Source organism: Xiphophorus maculatus, chromosome 6 (genome assembly GCF_002775205.1).
Source record: "Xiphophorus maculatus strain JP 163 A chromosome 6, X_maculatus-5.0-male, whole genome shotgun sequence".
Lineage (NCBI taxonomy): Eukaryota > Metazoa > Chordata > Actinopteri > Cyprinodontiformes > Poeciliidae > Xiphophorus > Xiphophorus maculatus.
Genome location: NC_036448.1, coordinates 26,883,546 through 26,900,317, shown reverse-complemented (window position 1 = coordinate 26,900,317; position 16,772 = coordinate 26,883,546). Strand labels below are relative to the sequence as shown.

Below are 16,772 nucleotides of genomic sequence, written 5' to 3'. Positions count from 1 at the left end.
AATTAAGATATTTTAAATACATACACATCTTCATAAAATGCCACAAAAAGTCTTGAAAAGGGTTATTTCTAATGTATCTGAGTAATTATAAATAAATGAACATGTTAGTCATATCCCGCTTTTATAAAATGCTCTGCATCTTTTGGTTTGAAGTCTGGTTTGGTGTCTAAAAAGTGTAATATCAAACAAAAACATTCAGTCTACCAGGAAATATATGGTTGACTACAGGAAGTCTGTTATTGTGCACTGAGATAAACGTCATACGGTGCTATGGGGAATGCTCTGTGCAGCTGAACGTTGTGTATGAACAACATGTTCTGCAGTCACTTCACCACAGAATACTCTAAGGTCAAAGGGTCACAGCAACATTTAGCAGCAGCACAGGAAATACTCCACTGGACTACAGAGCTTAGGGCCATGAGAATGATTATTTTTAACATCTTACGTTTTCCTCACTGAATAAACATTGTAAATTGTACAACTGCATTAAAATAGTGCTTTTTAATCTTTGCAGAAAAACAACAAAACACATTAATACGTGATTATAAATTAAGAAGAAGTAGAAGAAGAAGAATTACTTTATTCATCCCAGCAGGGAAATTATTTCGCAGTTACAGCAAGAATTTTTTTTTTTTATACACAGATTAACACACACACGACAGGAGCTGCGTCTGCAGGCAGCCAGCTGAGCCGGCGCCATACAAAGGCAACTTTTGGATGACATTACACTTTTTTATTATTAAAATACATATTTTTATTCTTTTGTGTTGGAAAAAAACCCAGTTTATGTTGTATTTTTCCAGTCATAATGACCAACAAAAACTGTTTGCACCAGACCCACATTCACCCAGCAGATACCAATACACAGATTGGTAGGAAACTCAGGGCTAAAAGCCTGAGTTGCTTTTAACACAAATCTATATGTGGCAAGAGAAAGCTGGAATCAAACCCACAACCTTTGGACTGCAAGACTCATCACCTTCGTCTCTGAGTCTGAGGAACAATGTAAACCTAAAATCCTGTCTTCAATCCACATTTACCTCAGAAAAAGACCATCTATCAGCTAACACATAAACAAGCTGGTGTGTAATGATCAACCTGTTAATGTAAATCAGCAGCAGCTCTGTGATCCCAGACTTAGTCTGAGATTTAAAGCCTGTCTCATGTCTAATTGCACTAAGTGCTCTGACAGGCTTCTTTCTGACTTGGCCCAACGTCCTCTGGGCTCTCCGGCTCTCCGGCTCTCCGGCTCTCTCTCTGTCTCAGCTTCACTCTGGTTTGACCTCCTTTCCCCAGCCTTCAACTTGCCTCTCCCTGTTTATGCTGCTGGTTTCAATTCATTTAAAGAGCAGGTCACTGACGTCACTCGGTAGGTAGGTCACCGAGGCCATGGCGGCGTCAGATTTTCACTACATGGTTATTATGATGACAGGATTGACATTATGAAAATCTGTAAAAGTTAATTTAAAATGAATATAAGTGTTGCAGACAAAATTCATGAAACTTTTTCGACAGTTTTTCATTCAGTGCCTTCAGCTTTTTCATATTTTGTCACATTACAACCGAGTGTGAAACAGAGATTTTATGAGGTAGACCAACAGAATTAGCACATACTGTAGTTGTGGGAACAAATAAATCATCCCATTAAGACTGAGAAAAACACAAAATAGATCAAGAATAAAGTTAGAGAGCAGTGCGAGATCAGCTTTTAGAATAATCTTCTGAACTTGAAACAACTCACAGGTTATTGTTCAATCCAGCATGTGAAAATAGTAGAATACAGAAGGAGATCTATAAAGCTAAGCTTGACAGGTCATGGAAAGAGTTAATCAGGGAAGGAGTCCAAGAGTGCATGGTAACGCCGGAGGAGCTGCAAAGATGCACAGCTCAGGTGGAAAATCTGTCAGCCTTACTTTCCCAGATCTGGCCTTCCTGGTCATGTGTCAGTATGAGGCTTTATCAGATAAAACCTCGCACCTCACTGAGGTTTGTGGTTATAGAATATTCTATATATATCTTCAGAGGTGTGAAGATTTTTTCACCACACTCCAGCTCTTTTTAAATCAAGAGAGTTGTGGAGTTAAGGGACTTTATTTATGGAGTGTGTTTGAACCAGAGTGCCTTTAAAGAACTTTTAGCTCTTGAATATTAGCAAGTTAATATGTTAAATAAAGTACCTTCTGGATACAGTCTCTCTTGGTTGTTTTGGGAAACACAAGCATGAGACTCATTTGTGACACAGGAGCTTACTGTTTGTCATATAGCACTAATTTTATGTCTGTAGTAATAATAAACTTTCTGAAAATGCTGGAAAAGCCTCTGATTTTCTCTTTGTTCCCAGGCATGAATGGAGCTGTCCGGGCTGTGGTCCGAATGGGGATTTATGTGGGAGCCAAAGTCTACTTTATTCACGAGGTGAGAATGACTCAGAGTCCAGACATGACCATGGAGAGTCTGCAGTATCTGCCACTCTCAGCTGCTCACTAAATCTGTGCTGACAGCTCCTCTGTACTGGGCTATCACTGGGAATCAGGGACCAGCATGAGGCAAGCTGACTTCCCCAGTCTGGCCTGAAAACATTTTAAACGTAACATTACATTTTATTCCTGAGCACTAATTCACTTTTATTTTAGCTTTTATACACTAAAACCTGCTATAAAATAATTCATATATAACTGAGCTGTGTTGGGGAACATTAATATAAATAATAACATCTAAACATTTACAGTTATTATTTCACATCAGGCTCAAAAATATGATGATTTCAATGGCACAAGCAACAACAAATGAATAAAACTTAAAACATTATATTAAAGTAGATCAAACACTGATAGAAGCTCTCATTTGAATGTTTTTTTAATTCCATTTCTTTTATTATGAAATATTCTTATTTTAAATACTTTGAGGTGTAAGACAAAAATAGGCCAAAATTCGCACAACCTGCACAATTTTGTCAATATAAGGAGTCATTTTAATGTGTTTGGTAGACTGACTAGATTCAGTTTTTTGTATTAAACATTTTATTAAATCATTTTAGAGAGCAATGATTTGTATTTCAAAGATTAAGGCTGGTTTTATAATATGCCCCTTTGCAAACTGGAAACGCAATATCCATTTTTTGGAGACCAGGTTTTATCTAAGAGCTTGAAGTAACATGATTATAAAGTGAGTAAATGGATGATTTCTAACTTGCAGAAATATGGTCAGAGGTTATTTTAGAAGTGGTTTGTTGTTACGTTCTTAAATTCAGATGTTTATTGCATTGAAACAAATAACTAAATAATATTTTCCCTGCTTTGAATGAAACACTCTTACACTTTTGTCTTTAAGTGGTGTTTTTGAATATCTTTCAGTCTATATTCTATTTTTTGTTTGGCTATAGGGTCACCAGAAAGGCATCTGATCCCTCTATATGTTTTGCATATGTTTATAACCCACAGTCAGCCTGACAGGTGTGGCATTATGTTTTATGAAGCTTGCATGTTATTTAGCTCCATCTTCTAATGCTTTAAATTTGATGACAGAGCAGTTGATAATACATGGGTTACTCACAATTAATTGCAGACAATATTAGAATCATTCCTGTATAAATAGGATTCTGATTCATATATTGAAATCAAGCCATTTTCAAAGTGTGTTTACATATATTATGTTGCATAATTTTCAAAACATCATTTGCAATGATGGTTCCACGGGAAGAATTAAATTGCTTTTGTGCAACATTTACTTAGCTTCAGCTAAACTGTGCGGTGAGTCTGGGTTATGTTGCAAACATATTTGTAACATCCTTTGCAAATATGTTTTCAGTTTTTAACTGTTGCAATGAGGTGGCTGAAAACAGCTTTTGTTTATAGTTCTACTTGATCTCTGCTTCAGCTGGTGCTTTAACTTTTCTCTCATATCTTGACTTTCTAGTAAGTTTCTTGGTAAATTTTCTTGGTATTGATAAAAGTCATTACTCTTATCAATATCACTTAGTGGAAAATAATCCTGATTTGATTAGGCCATCTCTTCTTACACACACATGCAGTGTTTTATGTTAAATTCACTTTCTGCAGAACTGTAGTTGGTCCCTTTTTAAAAAAAAAAAATTAAATTTAAATGCTGCTTATTGCTTTAAAATGTGGATTTTCTTTTTAAAATAAGAAGTGAATGATTTCTTGCCTTTTTGTTGTATTTTCCTCTCAGGGGTATCAGGGGATGGTAGACGGTGGAGACTACATCAAAGAGGCGACGTGGGAAAGTGTCTCCAGCGTTCTGCAAGTGGTGAGCACAACCTGCTGTTTACGTTTCTGCTCACTTTGCTCTTCATGTTCCCTCATTCTGCTGTAAATCATGGTACTCTCATGTGTCATAAACTGTGGTACAAATGTTATTTGCATGAAAAGCAGGCTGCGGTTGTGGACCTTATTATCTGGAGGAAGTTTCACATTGTGTGTCTCAACTGTAACGTCATACTGGCAATTTGTGTGAATTTTATTATCTAAAATCTTCCAGTGAACATCCAGCAGTGTCTGAATAAATACAATTAAATTTTTTTTTTAAAATTATATTACTTTAAGTTTATGTCAAGTGTCTCTTTAAATCATTAATTAATGCTGAGATTTCTAAGCGTTTCCTCCTTTGTCTCAGATTCACCTCAGATCCTTGAACGCAGCATCTTGGTAACTAAGATACTATTGAGGAATGAATGTGAAGGAAATTGATTTTCTTTCTACATGGACACTCAAAAGGAAGAAAAATGTACACAGAAATTGTTAGTCTTAATTAAATGTTTAAATTGCCTATTAGGCAAATATTTCTGAAACAATCTTGCTTAAATACTGCAATAAATGTTTTTTTAGTAAGTCTCTGATTATGCAAAGTTTATTTTTCCTGTAAAAATCTGGATCTAAAATCACAACTGACCTTATTTTTCAAGTCTTTGAAATAGAAAAACATGACTTATCCAATCACACCAGCAGATATCTGAAATTATTCAAAAAAGATCTCAAATATGTAATGTAACTTAAGGTTTGTCTTTTCATTGCTACTTGTAAATGGTCAAACAATTATAATATGGCAGAATACAAGGAAAATGCAGCAGAGTAGATTTTAAAAACATATTTATGTCTTGAAGAAATATCATCCGGTTAGTGGGTAGTGTGAACTTTTTAAACATTGGAAATTCTTAGTATTCTTCCACCAAGAGGTTTTTATCTGTGCGTAGTTTCTTTGGGAGTTGACTTTCCTATTGTTTATCTTCACTATTAAGCATTTAAAGGAGAATGGCTTTCCTTCTGATAAAATCTGACTCTGGTGGGACTCGAACCCTCAACCTTTGAATAACCTCCTCAATCCATTTAGAAGTTCAACACGCTATCCATTGCACCACAGAGCCTTTATCCATGTGTTCAAAGAAAACCTTAAACATGTAAGGTTTTTCCACCAACAGGTTTTCAGCTAAGTACAACTTCTATGGTAGTTAAATACTATTGTGGTTTTTCACCACAATCCGTCTAATATAGAATGACTTTCCTTTTTTATAAATGCAAAAAGAAATTTTGCATTAAAAAAAAGCTTTTTTATGTGATAGTATTAGAGCTACTATCACAGCTCTAATAGTATATTAAATGAAGTTTTAGGTCAAATTCATGTTAATTAATGTAATTAATTAATACTCCTTCCTTTTCAAACATTTTGTTGTGTGGGTTTTTTGAAAGATGTTTTTTTGCTAAAAGGTGGTTCTGCAATTGACTTTTACACAATGTTAATCCATCTTTATGTACAACTACTTTTTAAAGTACCAACTGGTTTATGGACAGAACTCATTATAAGAATCCCATGTATTGCACCATAGAATTCATGATTAAGTCCTTTTTCCAACCCAAAATGTTTCCCATCCCAAAGAATGCACACTAGCCTTTGCAAAAGCAAAAAAATCACAGTCGTCCAGAAACTTAGTGTTTCAGTGTCATAAATGTGTCAGAACTACTGAATTATATTTAGAGTAATTCCTATGATTGACTCTGTCTCTAGGGTGGCACTGTCATCGGCAGTGCTCGTTGTAAAGAGTTTCGCTCCCATGAGGGCAGACTAAAAGCTGCTCACAACCTCGTTCAGAGGGGCATCACTTACCTGTGTGTGATTGGTGGAGACGGCAGCTTGACCGGAGCCAACCTGTTCAGAGAAGAGTGGAGTGGCCTTTTGAATGAACTCATACAGCAAGGTGATTGTTCATCTTAAACTCAGAATTTCTGTGTTTCAGCTTTACATACCTGAACTCTTTGTCCTTTCTCTGTGTGCAGGGCTCATAGATGAAGAGGCAGCCAGAAGTCATTCTCATCTTCACATTGTCGGTATGGTTGGCTCTATCGACAACGACTTCTGTGGCACAGACATGACCATTGGCACTGACTCAGCCTTGCATCGGATCATTGAGGTGGTGGATGCTATCATGACTACAGCTGGGAGGTGATTATATCCCTTCATGGTTGCAAAAAGACCAGAAGATATGAGTAACTCCATAAATTGATAGAACTGTTTGTTTTCTTTGTTTTCCAGTCACCAGAGGACATTTGTGCTGGAAGTCATGGGCAGACACTGCGGGTAAATGAACTAAAGATGCATGTATGAATTATACATTACTGAAAAAGATACTAAATGCAAACTCTTAAAAACATGTTGCAAGTTTTGGAAGCTTATCTTTTTCTTTATCAAGGTTGTTCTAAGATATATGATGTTATGGTGCCAATTTGGCTGCCTATGTTTTTACTAAATGCATTTCAGGCTAAAGTCCATCTTACATCAAAATAATTTGGATGTCTATGTGTGTGTTTAGATACCTTGCCTTAGTCAGTGCCCTCGCATGTGGAGCAGATTGGGTTTTTATTCCAGAGATGCCTCCTGAGGATGGCTGGGAAGACAACATGTGTCAGAAACTGTCTGAGGTAACCTTTATTTTTTAAAAGACCAATCATCTTAGAAGATGTTTTCATTACAAATGCATAAAACTCCTGGAGGTTTTCTTTATCACCACTCTTTGGGGCACACAGTCAGTCAGCAATAAGAAAATGAATGGCATGGACTTATCTGTTAATAGTTTACTTATGAAATCATACCATGATGTCTTTCTCAAACACAATCAGTTCAGTTCAATTGGTCATTTTGTGGTCTGTAACACAGTCACAGTTGGAACCATTTATTTACATACTGTTTATAACCCCCCCCCACAATTTCTTTAAAGTTAGAAGATTACATGCACTAAGGTAGCCTATATGATGAAGTCATGGTTTTGTACGATTCTGGTTAATTCATAGCTTTTAAGGAACAATGAGGTAAACTTACAGATGTATTTAAAGGTAACACCTAAACCATTCTGCTCTATTGTGTGATATCATGGAAAAATCCTTCCAGACATCAAGATGAGAATTTTGGACCTCCTCCGTATGTCTGAGTGAGGGAGTGTAGATTTTACAAGATCTCCGAGGCTTCAAGTCTAACAAACAAAGAACAAGCAATCCTGATCATAAATTCAAACTTAATAGTTCCCTGAGGAATGTGAGCTAAATAAAGGCAGTGTGAGATCATTGCTTGTAATAAGAAGTCAATCCTCTGTCCTATCATTAAAAATGTCCTAATGTTTAGGAAAGCTCAATAACACTGCTGCTATAGAGAGATTCAAACCCACAACCTGTGAATGATATTCATTCACAGGTATTATAGGTCATTAGAAGTCTAAGATGTTCTTGTCTGTACCACAGAGTATTTTAGTCACTTTAATGTGAACAGTACATGACCCACTGGTCAGTGATTCAAACGGGTGTAAAGCTCCATATCTTGGCAGTCATGTCGATATCTGTGTCAAATAATGATGTTGCAAGAAGGAGAATGAAAAAGCAAATCGATGGCAGTTGTGCTTATGAAGCCATCAGTCAGAAAGCTGCACTAACCATAAACTTCAACGTAAAATAGTGCTTGGACTCAAACTCTGGCCCTGTGAACTACACCTGATGTTTGCACTAGAAGTAAAGAGCAGCTTCCCCACTCAGCTGCCCACGAAAAACTAGAATATTGCTAAGCTCCTGTTTCGGTACTCTGTAGCGATTGTTTTATTGCAGACTGTCAAACAAAAGTCCCAAAAGTGTCAAAAATATTTTAGAAACAAAATGAACCACAATAATAAAAATACAGAGGGATGAGTTATTTGTACAAATATCTAATACATTTCATATCAACTTGAGCTAGTCGCATTAGAGTTCACATTGTTCAGTCCAGTTTTAGGTAGAATATTAGTCACTTTAGGAAGACAGCTGTAACGGGATCAAAATTATTTTTTGAGAATATACTTTCATTTAAGGAATCAGTCATTGCTCTAAACATAGACAAGGGAGCAATTAAATCCAACCTTGGCTAGAAATTAAAAAGCAGGTCAACTCTGAGATAGCATAGTCTCAAGAAGATATCATGAAATGTTTCTTTCATCAAGAATTTTTCACTGTAACATCTATTGTTATAGGACTTGTAAATTAAAACTGGGCGGTTTGAACACAGTGTTCCATGCATTGCGCTGTCATTACTTTCCAACATACTTCATTGTGCTTTTGCTATTGTCTAGAGTCGATCTCGAGGTTCCAGGTTGAACATTATCATAGTTGCTGAAGGAGCCATTGACAGACAAGGACAACACATTACCTCTGATTTAGTGAAGAAAGTGAGTAAAGCTCAGTCTCAGGCTGACGCAGAGGAGAACCAACAGCTGGAACACGAAATGGATGATTCTCAAGAAGTTTACGTAAATAATTTCAGGTTGGTTGAGATGCTTGTCACACTGCCAGGAATGTGGCAAAGTACAGATGACAATAGGCACCAAGTCGAAGTTTCCTCGCGTTTTGTTCTGAGATCATCCTCCATTGTTCGATCCAGCTTGTGGCACTGCAAAACGTTTTCTGTCATGTTTTCAAATACTTGTGCTTTTTATATTTCTCTAGAACCGTGCTGATAAGAAAAGGCTGAACATTATTATTGTAGCTGAGGGTGCCATTGATTGCCACAACAAGGCAATAACCCCTGATTATATCAAGGACGTGAGTATGGTCGCGAAGCCTCGTCGTCTGGTGGATGCTCGAATTATCCCTCATAAGCATGAGTTTTTTCTTCTCTTTATGGTTTTGGTTTCCTCACGATGGAAACACTTACAACAATTTATGCTTCACATGTGGTCATTTCTAAAAATAAAAAATGCACCATTTAATTTTCCTTTTTTTTTGTTCCGTTCCCGCATCATTTTTTGTTTCCGCCCTATTTTTGTTCTGGAAAGTTGACCTTGCATGTCCATCATTTGGCACACACCAACATGACAGGAGATGTTTTGCATGATTTCTCCTCTGTTACTTTTTGTGATTTGTCCTACCTTTTTTTTTTTCAAGTCTGTTTCATTTCGAGAAGCGATAAAGTCTTACAAATATCAAACTAATAGGAGGCATTACTGTTTCAATGAGAACCTTGAGTTAATGTCTATATTATAATATATGCTGCATCTATAGACATTATGGCAGAATATATTAATTTTAAAAGCAATTCTGTTACGTCTGTTAATCTATGATGTCTCTGTCAATAGCTGGTAGTGAGCTGCCTGGGTTTTGACACCAGGGTCACTATCTTGGGCCACGTACAGAGAGGTGGGACTCCATCTGCCTTTGACAGGATTTTGGTAAATCAACGTAAATCAATTACAATTCCTTTTTTTTTCACTTTTATGGAGCTGGATTGGTAAACCCCTGCTGAAATGAATTTCCAGGCCAGTCGAATGGGCGTGGAGGCAGTGTTGGCATTACTGGAGGCGTCCACCGACACACCTGCCTGTGTTGTGTCTCTAGTTGGCAACCAGGCTGTTCGACTACCGCTTATGGAGTGTGTTCAGATGGTAAGTTGGCTTGTTCATGTTTGCCAATTTCTCAAAACTTTACGCAGTGATTCAGACTCCTTTTTATCATCTCATTCTGTTTTCTAAAAGGATGAGAGTGAGGTTGAAGTCTGAACCATCAAAAGGTGGTTATAGCTCTATTGTGGCTCGACAGGTTGCACCGAAGTATGCCATGACAGAACACACCACTGAGCTTCAGACAACAGTCATGTTTTTGAAAGTAGAACTGAACTGATAAAGTGCCATGCAGTAGATATGTGTCACCCTTCAGGAGGGAATACACCCATTATCACGGTTAGCCCTCCATGTCAACCTTGCAGAGTTTCAGTCTACTCCTCCTCTGGTTTTTACGGTGGCCCTGAGGTGCAAACCACTTCAGCAAATTGAAAGCACAATTACAAATTACAAAAGCACTACAACATTAACAAAACGGAAGAGGTATGTCCCAGTGGGAGACCTAAGAAATCGCTGATTGGACTACAGCTTGTTTTTACTTTTGAACCGGAAGTTATTCTGGCTTTAACATGTTTTTTAAAAACATGAAGGTTCTCGGTGATCCAAACGTCTTGCCACAACTGCTACAAAAGTTTGGTGTCAGCTCAACCAGCTCTTTTCCACAGTTTGGGCAATACATGGCGACGTGATCGTATTCCCGCTTGCTTTGCTTCTCATTAAAACGAAGCACACCAGAGTAACTTCCAGTTCAAAATTAAAACAAGCTGAAGTCCAATCAGCGATTTCTTAGGTCTCCCACTGGGACATACTTCTTCCGTTTTGTTAATGTTGTGGTGTTTTTGTAATTTGTAATTGTGCTTTCAATTTGCTGAAGTGGTTTGCACCTCAGGGCCACCGTAGGTTTTTGCAATTCCAGCTCTATTTCAGAAACTTCACATGTGCTCAGAACATGGCGGAGCTCATTAATGAATTGTGAAAGAAGCTAGGATGCACTCCAAGTACGACTTATCTTATTACTTTTTTCTTTTGACTTACGACAATGAGAGTTTTAGCTTTCCCCCACTACACCTTTTCCTCCCAAGTACCCAAGTTTCCTTAACTTTACTTTTATGAAAATTCTCTTCACGTGTTAGCTTGATGTAGTTGCCATGGTGAATCAAGGTAATAGGTGGTGGTTGATTGATCTCATAGCACACTGTCATTCAGGACTAGGGTACCCACAATCCCCCTGTGTTTTGTAAGTAAAATCAAAATGAAAAAAAACTTTTTTGAAAGTTATTTTCTGAAATTATCCCCAGGTGCTTCCAGTTTCACTGAACGTTACTCACCATATATCAGTAGTTACCAACAGACGTGCTCAAAAAGAAGACCAGCTACATGCTGAAATCATTTGTTTTTCAGTAAAGCAGCTCTTCTGTTTTGCCATCAGACTCAAGAGGTACAGAAGGCCATGGACGAGAAGAAATTTGATGAGGCGGTCAGACTGCGCGGCAGGTAGGTCTGAGACAAAACTCATGAAATGTGCAAATAAGCCATCTGCAAAGAAATTGTAAAGCAAGGTATGCAATGGATTTGCGTTGTCTAAAAACTTTAACTCTATTTTCAATGTGCAGGAGCTTTGAAAATAATCTGAGCACCTACAGACTGCTTGCTTCTCAAACTGCTCGCTCTGAACTCCAAAATGTAAGCGCCACTGCAAACAAACACCACAAAAAAATGAAGAATACAAACAAACCAGAAATCCACTCTTTAATTTCTTTGATGCATCTTTTCCAACAGCTGCTCTGAGATTTGTACATTAGCATAAGGTACCGCCTGGTCAGGTGCATCCTGGGTGCTGCAGTCTTTTTGTGACACTAACAGAGTCTCTGTTTTTCTGTGACTGACTTGAGGGAGAGGAAGAGAAGGAGGCAGGGGAAGAAGAGCAATCTCATGTATGTGATGGGTCAGCTTCTGCAGCTTGTGCAGGTGTAGTTCGCACCATTAGTTTTAGGAAAATTAGCTCAGACTCCTTATCAAGCTGCCGGCTTCTAATTACCATGCTGACAAAAAATGAAAAAGGTTTTGTGTATTCATGTCAGAAATAAATCTCTTTAAATTCATATTTTCATTTTGTCATGGTAACAGAGTGCCACAAAAGGGTCAGTGCTCCCCACCAGTTGCTCTGTCCATCTTTTCTTATTTTTTCATGGCTCCGCTTTGTTGTAGAATTGCATTCTTATAGAGAAATGGTTCTGAAGCATAGACACACAGGTAATGACTTCTATGCTTCACATAAGCATAAAAAATAAGCATTGAGTCTGAAGAGAAAAATGCTGGTAACATTACGCATAACTCAAAATTATGTTAGAGTTTTTAAGTGCATGTAGAGCTTAGCTTAAGCTGAGTTCAAGAGACAACTGACAACACTTATTACCTACTGTATATGAATTTGATGCTGTGCCTTAAAAATTTCAGATGAAAATATGACTTTTTTCTAAGTCACTGTTGTGTTCCAATGTTAATATCAGAGTCAGAAATTTGACAGTTTTTGATAAAAGTTTTTTTTCACAGTCAGGAGCTACTTAGTCAATTTTCAATAAAACGCAAGTTTTAGTTGATTTATCAGCAGAAGTTCTGAAACGCCTTCTTTTTGGGGTTCTGACGTCTTGAACGTGTTATTGATCCTTAGTGCTCAGCAGATTCTTAATGCTGATGGCTGCTGATGTTTTCTGTGGTTGTCATGAGAAAACAAAAGTTGCTGCTTCTCTGCATTTCTAGAAGCATGTGGCTTCTTGCATGTAAAGTTCTCATTGCAGGAACTGTTTCATTTCCTCAAACATGTTTAATGCTGAGGTTTACATATGTTCAAACACTAAATGTGAAATTCATGCATTAGGTCTGACTAAAAGATATGGCAATGCTTGGTGTTAGAACATACGGCCTTAGCATACGCAGAGCAGCCGGATTCTGATTCATCTACTGCATATTTAGCACCTTTCAGGGTTGCGTGTCTTTGTGTGAAATATCTGCCCTCCATTATCCTCAGAGCTCCTTTAACGTGGCGGTGATGAACGTCGGCGCTCCGGCTGCCGGTATGAATGCCGCCGTGCGTTCTGCCGTCAGGGTGGGAATCACAGAAGGCCACAAAATGTTTGCTGTCAACGACGGCTTTGAGGGCTTCTACAAAGGACAGGTGAGTCACCACAGGCAAACAAACAAACAAAAATAAACATTTTTTTCTTTGTCCAATTAACTATAAAAATTGTACAGACCTAAAAAGGCTGCCAAACTCAAAGGATGCACCAGTATTTTATTGATAGGCAAAGCGCTGAGCAAAATATGAATTCTGAAACTGTTCCTTGGTCACAAAACTACAGTTTGTTCACATTAAAACTTCCTTCCAGCCTCCAAACTACTGTAGCACATTGTTTCAGAGTAACCGTTGATTAGCTAGAATAAATTTTCTATATTTTCTTAATAGATAAAACTATTAAAACAAAGGCTTTTAACAGACCCTTCCTCTTGTCAAAAATCCTTAAACCACCACTTGTTTAAGGAAATACATGAGTTGCTTTCAGAATGGAAGAAAGCATTTTTTTTTCTCAAAATATAATTTTACTAAGAAATCATTGTCATGATTTGAATTATATCTGGAAAACAAATTGTGTGTTGTAACGGATAATATTAAATCTTTATCTCCAAAAATTGAATCTTCAGGAATTCCACATGGAACAATTTTTAGCTCCTATTCTTTTCAGTTTAATTGCTATTTATAGATGAGTTTCCTATAATCAGCTTCAGGCATACGGTGACGATGCAGTTGTTTACGCCACAGGTAAAACTTTTGACTGTGATGTAGAAAGACTACACTCAGGTTTTGAGAAAGTGCCAGCATATCTAGATGAATCTACACAAATACTAAAATTGGAATCTGACTGGGTCGAAATGTAAGAAAACAGGAGAAAAGTAAGGAATGTGTTTGAATACACTTTGATGCGCTCCTGCTCTGAACAGTTCATGCCTACGGGGATCAGTGGTGTTTATTTAACTCCATCCTACGCCATGAGTGGATATATTATTTTCGTGTGGCATCATTCATGTAATAGTTTCAATTTGATCATTTTTAAGGACGATCTAACCATCTGATAATAAAAAATAATTCTCTAACCACTGATACTGTAGTTGATAGTTAGATCAACTAATCTGACAGTAAGTGCTACATCTACATATCGTTGTGTGAGATTACCTAAAATAATTATTGATTCTTTGTTGCAACATTTGCATTGCATGTGAAGACTAACATGCTCATTAATTAGAATGTTTTGATATCTCCAAAATGTCTGTGACAGAATGGATGATGTGTTGATTAGACTGCTTATATGATGTTACCTGCATTGTAAGGTGTTAATTTCCTATGGAATACCCAGAGTACTGAAATGAAAGGCAGATGTGATAAGGTTAGTTTACCACTCACAGCATGCAGGCAATAAGTTCTTTATTACAATTGAATAAAAGTTATGTTTGTCATAAAAAGAAACAATAATTTTAATAATTTTAGTATCCTGTTTGATATGACAACTTTAAAGTTCAGTCTGCATGCAGCCTGATGAACAGACTCGGCTGAGCCCAGATGTAGGACATGAATGCTCCGTCACTAACCGCCTCCTCTGAGCCCTAATGACCACAGTGACAACAACAGCGTCCTGTAAACAGTTCTGCTTACTGTAAGCCAATTACAGAACCTTCCCCTGCAGCAATTCCATTCATGCAAAGAAGCGGTCTCCAACATGCTCTGCTGACCGCTGGCAAACACTTGCTTGTACACACCTTCATACACACACACACACATACGCAGATACACGCCTACGTGTGTTTGGATGTTCCAGCAGAGCCGTGGTGACCTGTGGGAAGTGATTACTCTCCGAGGTGAGTGGTCACAGAGGAAGATTAGACATGATTGAGACGTGAAGCAGTGATCCCTGAGTAAAAGCTCTTCTAAATAGGACACAGACTGCAGTGAAGAGCAGCTTGTTTGGTAAAACTCTGCTTGCATTCATGCGATATGAAAAGAGTAAAGGGGAAAAAAATGAGCCACTCTTTTTACTTTGTTGCTTTGAAATATAATAATAGCAATAAAATATTAATCTTTTCATAACCTTATTAGTAAATGTTGTTTTAGCTTATTAATATTGGTCTGTTCTGTCATATAACAAATCTAAATAAATATGTATCACTGCAGTTTGCTGCTTTGGAAAAGCAAACATCTTTGTTAATACAGCACACCTCATGAACAGCCTCAACACTTTGTTAGTTGGCAACTGTTAACAGGGAATCTTGTGTTGATGTAATTATGAAATATTTTTCTGTAATTCCTTTGCAGTCTTTTAGAAGCACCTCAGCAGATTTTTGTTTTATTCTTCTCAGATCAAGGAGATAAAATGGGGAGATGTTGGAGGTTGGACTGGCCAAGGAGGATCTCTGCTGGGAACAAAAAGGTGAGAACGAAAACACGTAGACCTTAAGTTTGTAGCATCTTCAGTACGAAGAAGACATGGCAAAGAAAAATGATTTGGTAATATTTAATTTATCCCTTTCAGTTTCTTTTGCTGTATCTTTGATAATTTTATAGTTGGGATTGAGTGATGTGTTATTTCCTATAAAACAAAGTTCTAAATAAAGCAGATTTTCTCTGTTCCCCATTAAGAACTCTTCCAGCAAAACATCTGGATGCAATTGCTGAGCAGATGAGGATCCATAACATCACTGCTTTACTTGTTATAGGGGGATTTGAGGTATGTTGCTTTTTTTATTTATTAGACAAAGTTGTCTTTTTTTATTGAAACTTAAGTTTTTATTTTGATATTTTTAAATATAACAGAAAGTATTGCTAACACTCTTAGAATTTCATTCTGTTGTTTAATGTTCATGTTCTGTTATGATCGATCAGTTATTGATTTTGTTCATTTTAGTCATTGTAACTTGTTTCCGCTGCTGCTGTCCTGTATTTTACAGTGGATCTTAAAGTGTACACATCACTGCTAAACTGACAGGCATTTCAGTCTAACAGATTTGTTAGTTTTTTTTAATTTTACTTTATTTATTTCTGTAACGTGATATGTGTCACATTAAGCAGATTTTGAAAGCCTGGCATTTTAAACGGTGTTTGTACACTTTTTCGATCCATTGGCGACCTGCTCTTCATTTCAAGCCTGTTTGAGTTTTTTGCTTTCACTAGCCATCGCTATTTAACATTTAAGCTAGTAAAAACATGTCTTGACTGCTTAACTATTTAAACTTAACACTAATTGATGTATAAGGAATTGTTTCAGGCTTTATTTTAAACACATGACTGTGCAAAGTATTGAAATGACATGAAGTCATTTTCAGAAATCTGGTGCCCTGGAAGCAACTTCTAAAGAAATTAGGTTTGGTTTAAAATCTTTGCACAGTTTTTATTTATTGGCAAAGCTGCAACACCTGTTGTGCGTAGCACTGCCTGCAGTGCCTAGAATAATCATAGTTATTTACTGATTCCATGAGATAATGGATAAAATATTTCCAGGAGTCCCCTGACAGATCAGTGCAGCTTTGCCAATAAAAGAAAAGCTAATTTTTTTTTCATCTTTGTATCTTTTTTGTGCAACAAGCAACATCAGCTTCCTGTGCATGTCTGGCGCCTGCAGTGATTGGCTTGGCTCTCTCCCTTTGGCTTCTCCCTCCACTATGCTCGTCCCCTGAACTTTGTTTTTCCCAAGAGTGCCTGTAATTTTCCCACCACATTTCTCCCATCAGCAGCCCCCCGTCTTACATCATACTCCCTCCCTCCCTGTTTGGACACAAGCCACATTCATCATGAGTTTTGTCTCCCCATTTATCCTCTCCTGACTCAATTTTCACATTACAGATCAGAAGATATGAACATTTTCCAGCA

General features: G+C 37.3%; 1 protein-coding gene and 1 non-coding gene across 5 annotated transcripts in view; one reads left to right on the top strand and one right to left on the bottom strand.

Annotated features, from left to right (window-relative positions):
• Nucleotides 1–16,772, top strand: part of LOC102216735 (ATP-dependent 6-phosphofructokinase, platelet type) — a 28,481-nt gene that overhangs the window by 2,576 nt on the left and 9,133 nt on the right. For 2 of the 4 annotated variants that reach the window (XM_014474993.2, XM_005796584.2), the window contains exons 2-15: nucleotides 2,342–2,415; nucleotides 4,189–4,266; nucleotides 6,019–6,208; nucleotides 6,288–6,453; nucleotides 6,544–6,588; nucleotides 6,821–6,929; nucleotides 8,970–9,065; nucleotides 9,599–9,691; nucleotides 9,779–9,904; nucleotides 11,289–11,353; nucleotides 11,473–11,542; nucleotides 12,888–13,034; nucleotides 15,266–15,336; nucleotides 15,546–15,633. In XM_014474993.2, the coding sequence (XP_014330479.1) occupies nucleotides 2,342–2,415; nucleotides 4,189–4,266; nucleotides 6,019–6,208; nucleotides 6,288–6,453; nucleotides 6,544–6,588; nucleotides 6,821–6,929; nucleotides 8,970–9,065; nucleotides 9,599–9,691; nucleotides 9,779–9,904; nucleotides 11,289–11,353; nucleotides 11,473–11,542; nucleotides 12,888–13,034; nucleotides 15,266–15,336; nucleotides 15,546–15,633 (1,418 nt within the window). Of the gene's footprint in view, nucleotides 1–2,341; nucleotides 2,416–4,188; nucleotides 4,267–6,018; nucleotides 6,209–6,287; nucleotides 6,454–6,543; nucleotides 6,589–6,820; nucleotides 6,930–8,596; nucleotides 8,693–8,969; nucleotides 9,066–9,598; nucleotides 9,692–9,778; nucleotides 9,905–11,288; nucleotides 11,354–11,472; nucleotides 11,543–12,887; nucleotides 13,035–15,265; nucleotides 15,337–15,545; nucleotides 15,634–16,772 lie in introns of all 4 variants that reach the window. The other 2 variants (XM_023334995.1, XM_014474996.2) reach the window with 1 other exon arrangement.
• trnar-ucu lies at nucleotides 5,291–5,380 on the bottom strand. The gene is given in 2 exon segments: nucleotides 5,291–5,326; nucleotides 5,344–5,380. It is a non-coding gene; the product is annotated as a tRNA-Arg (tRNA).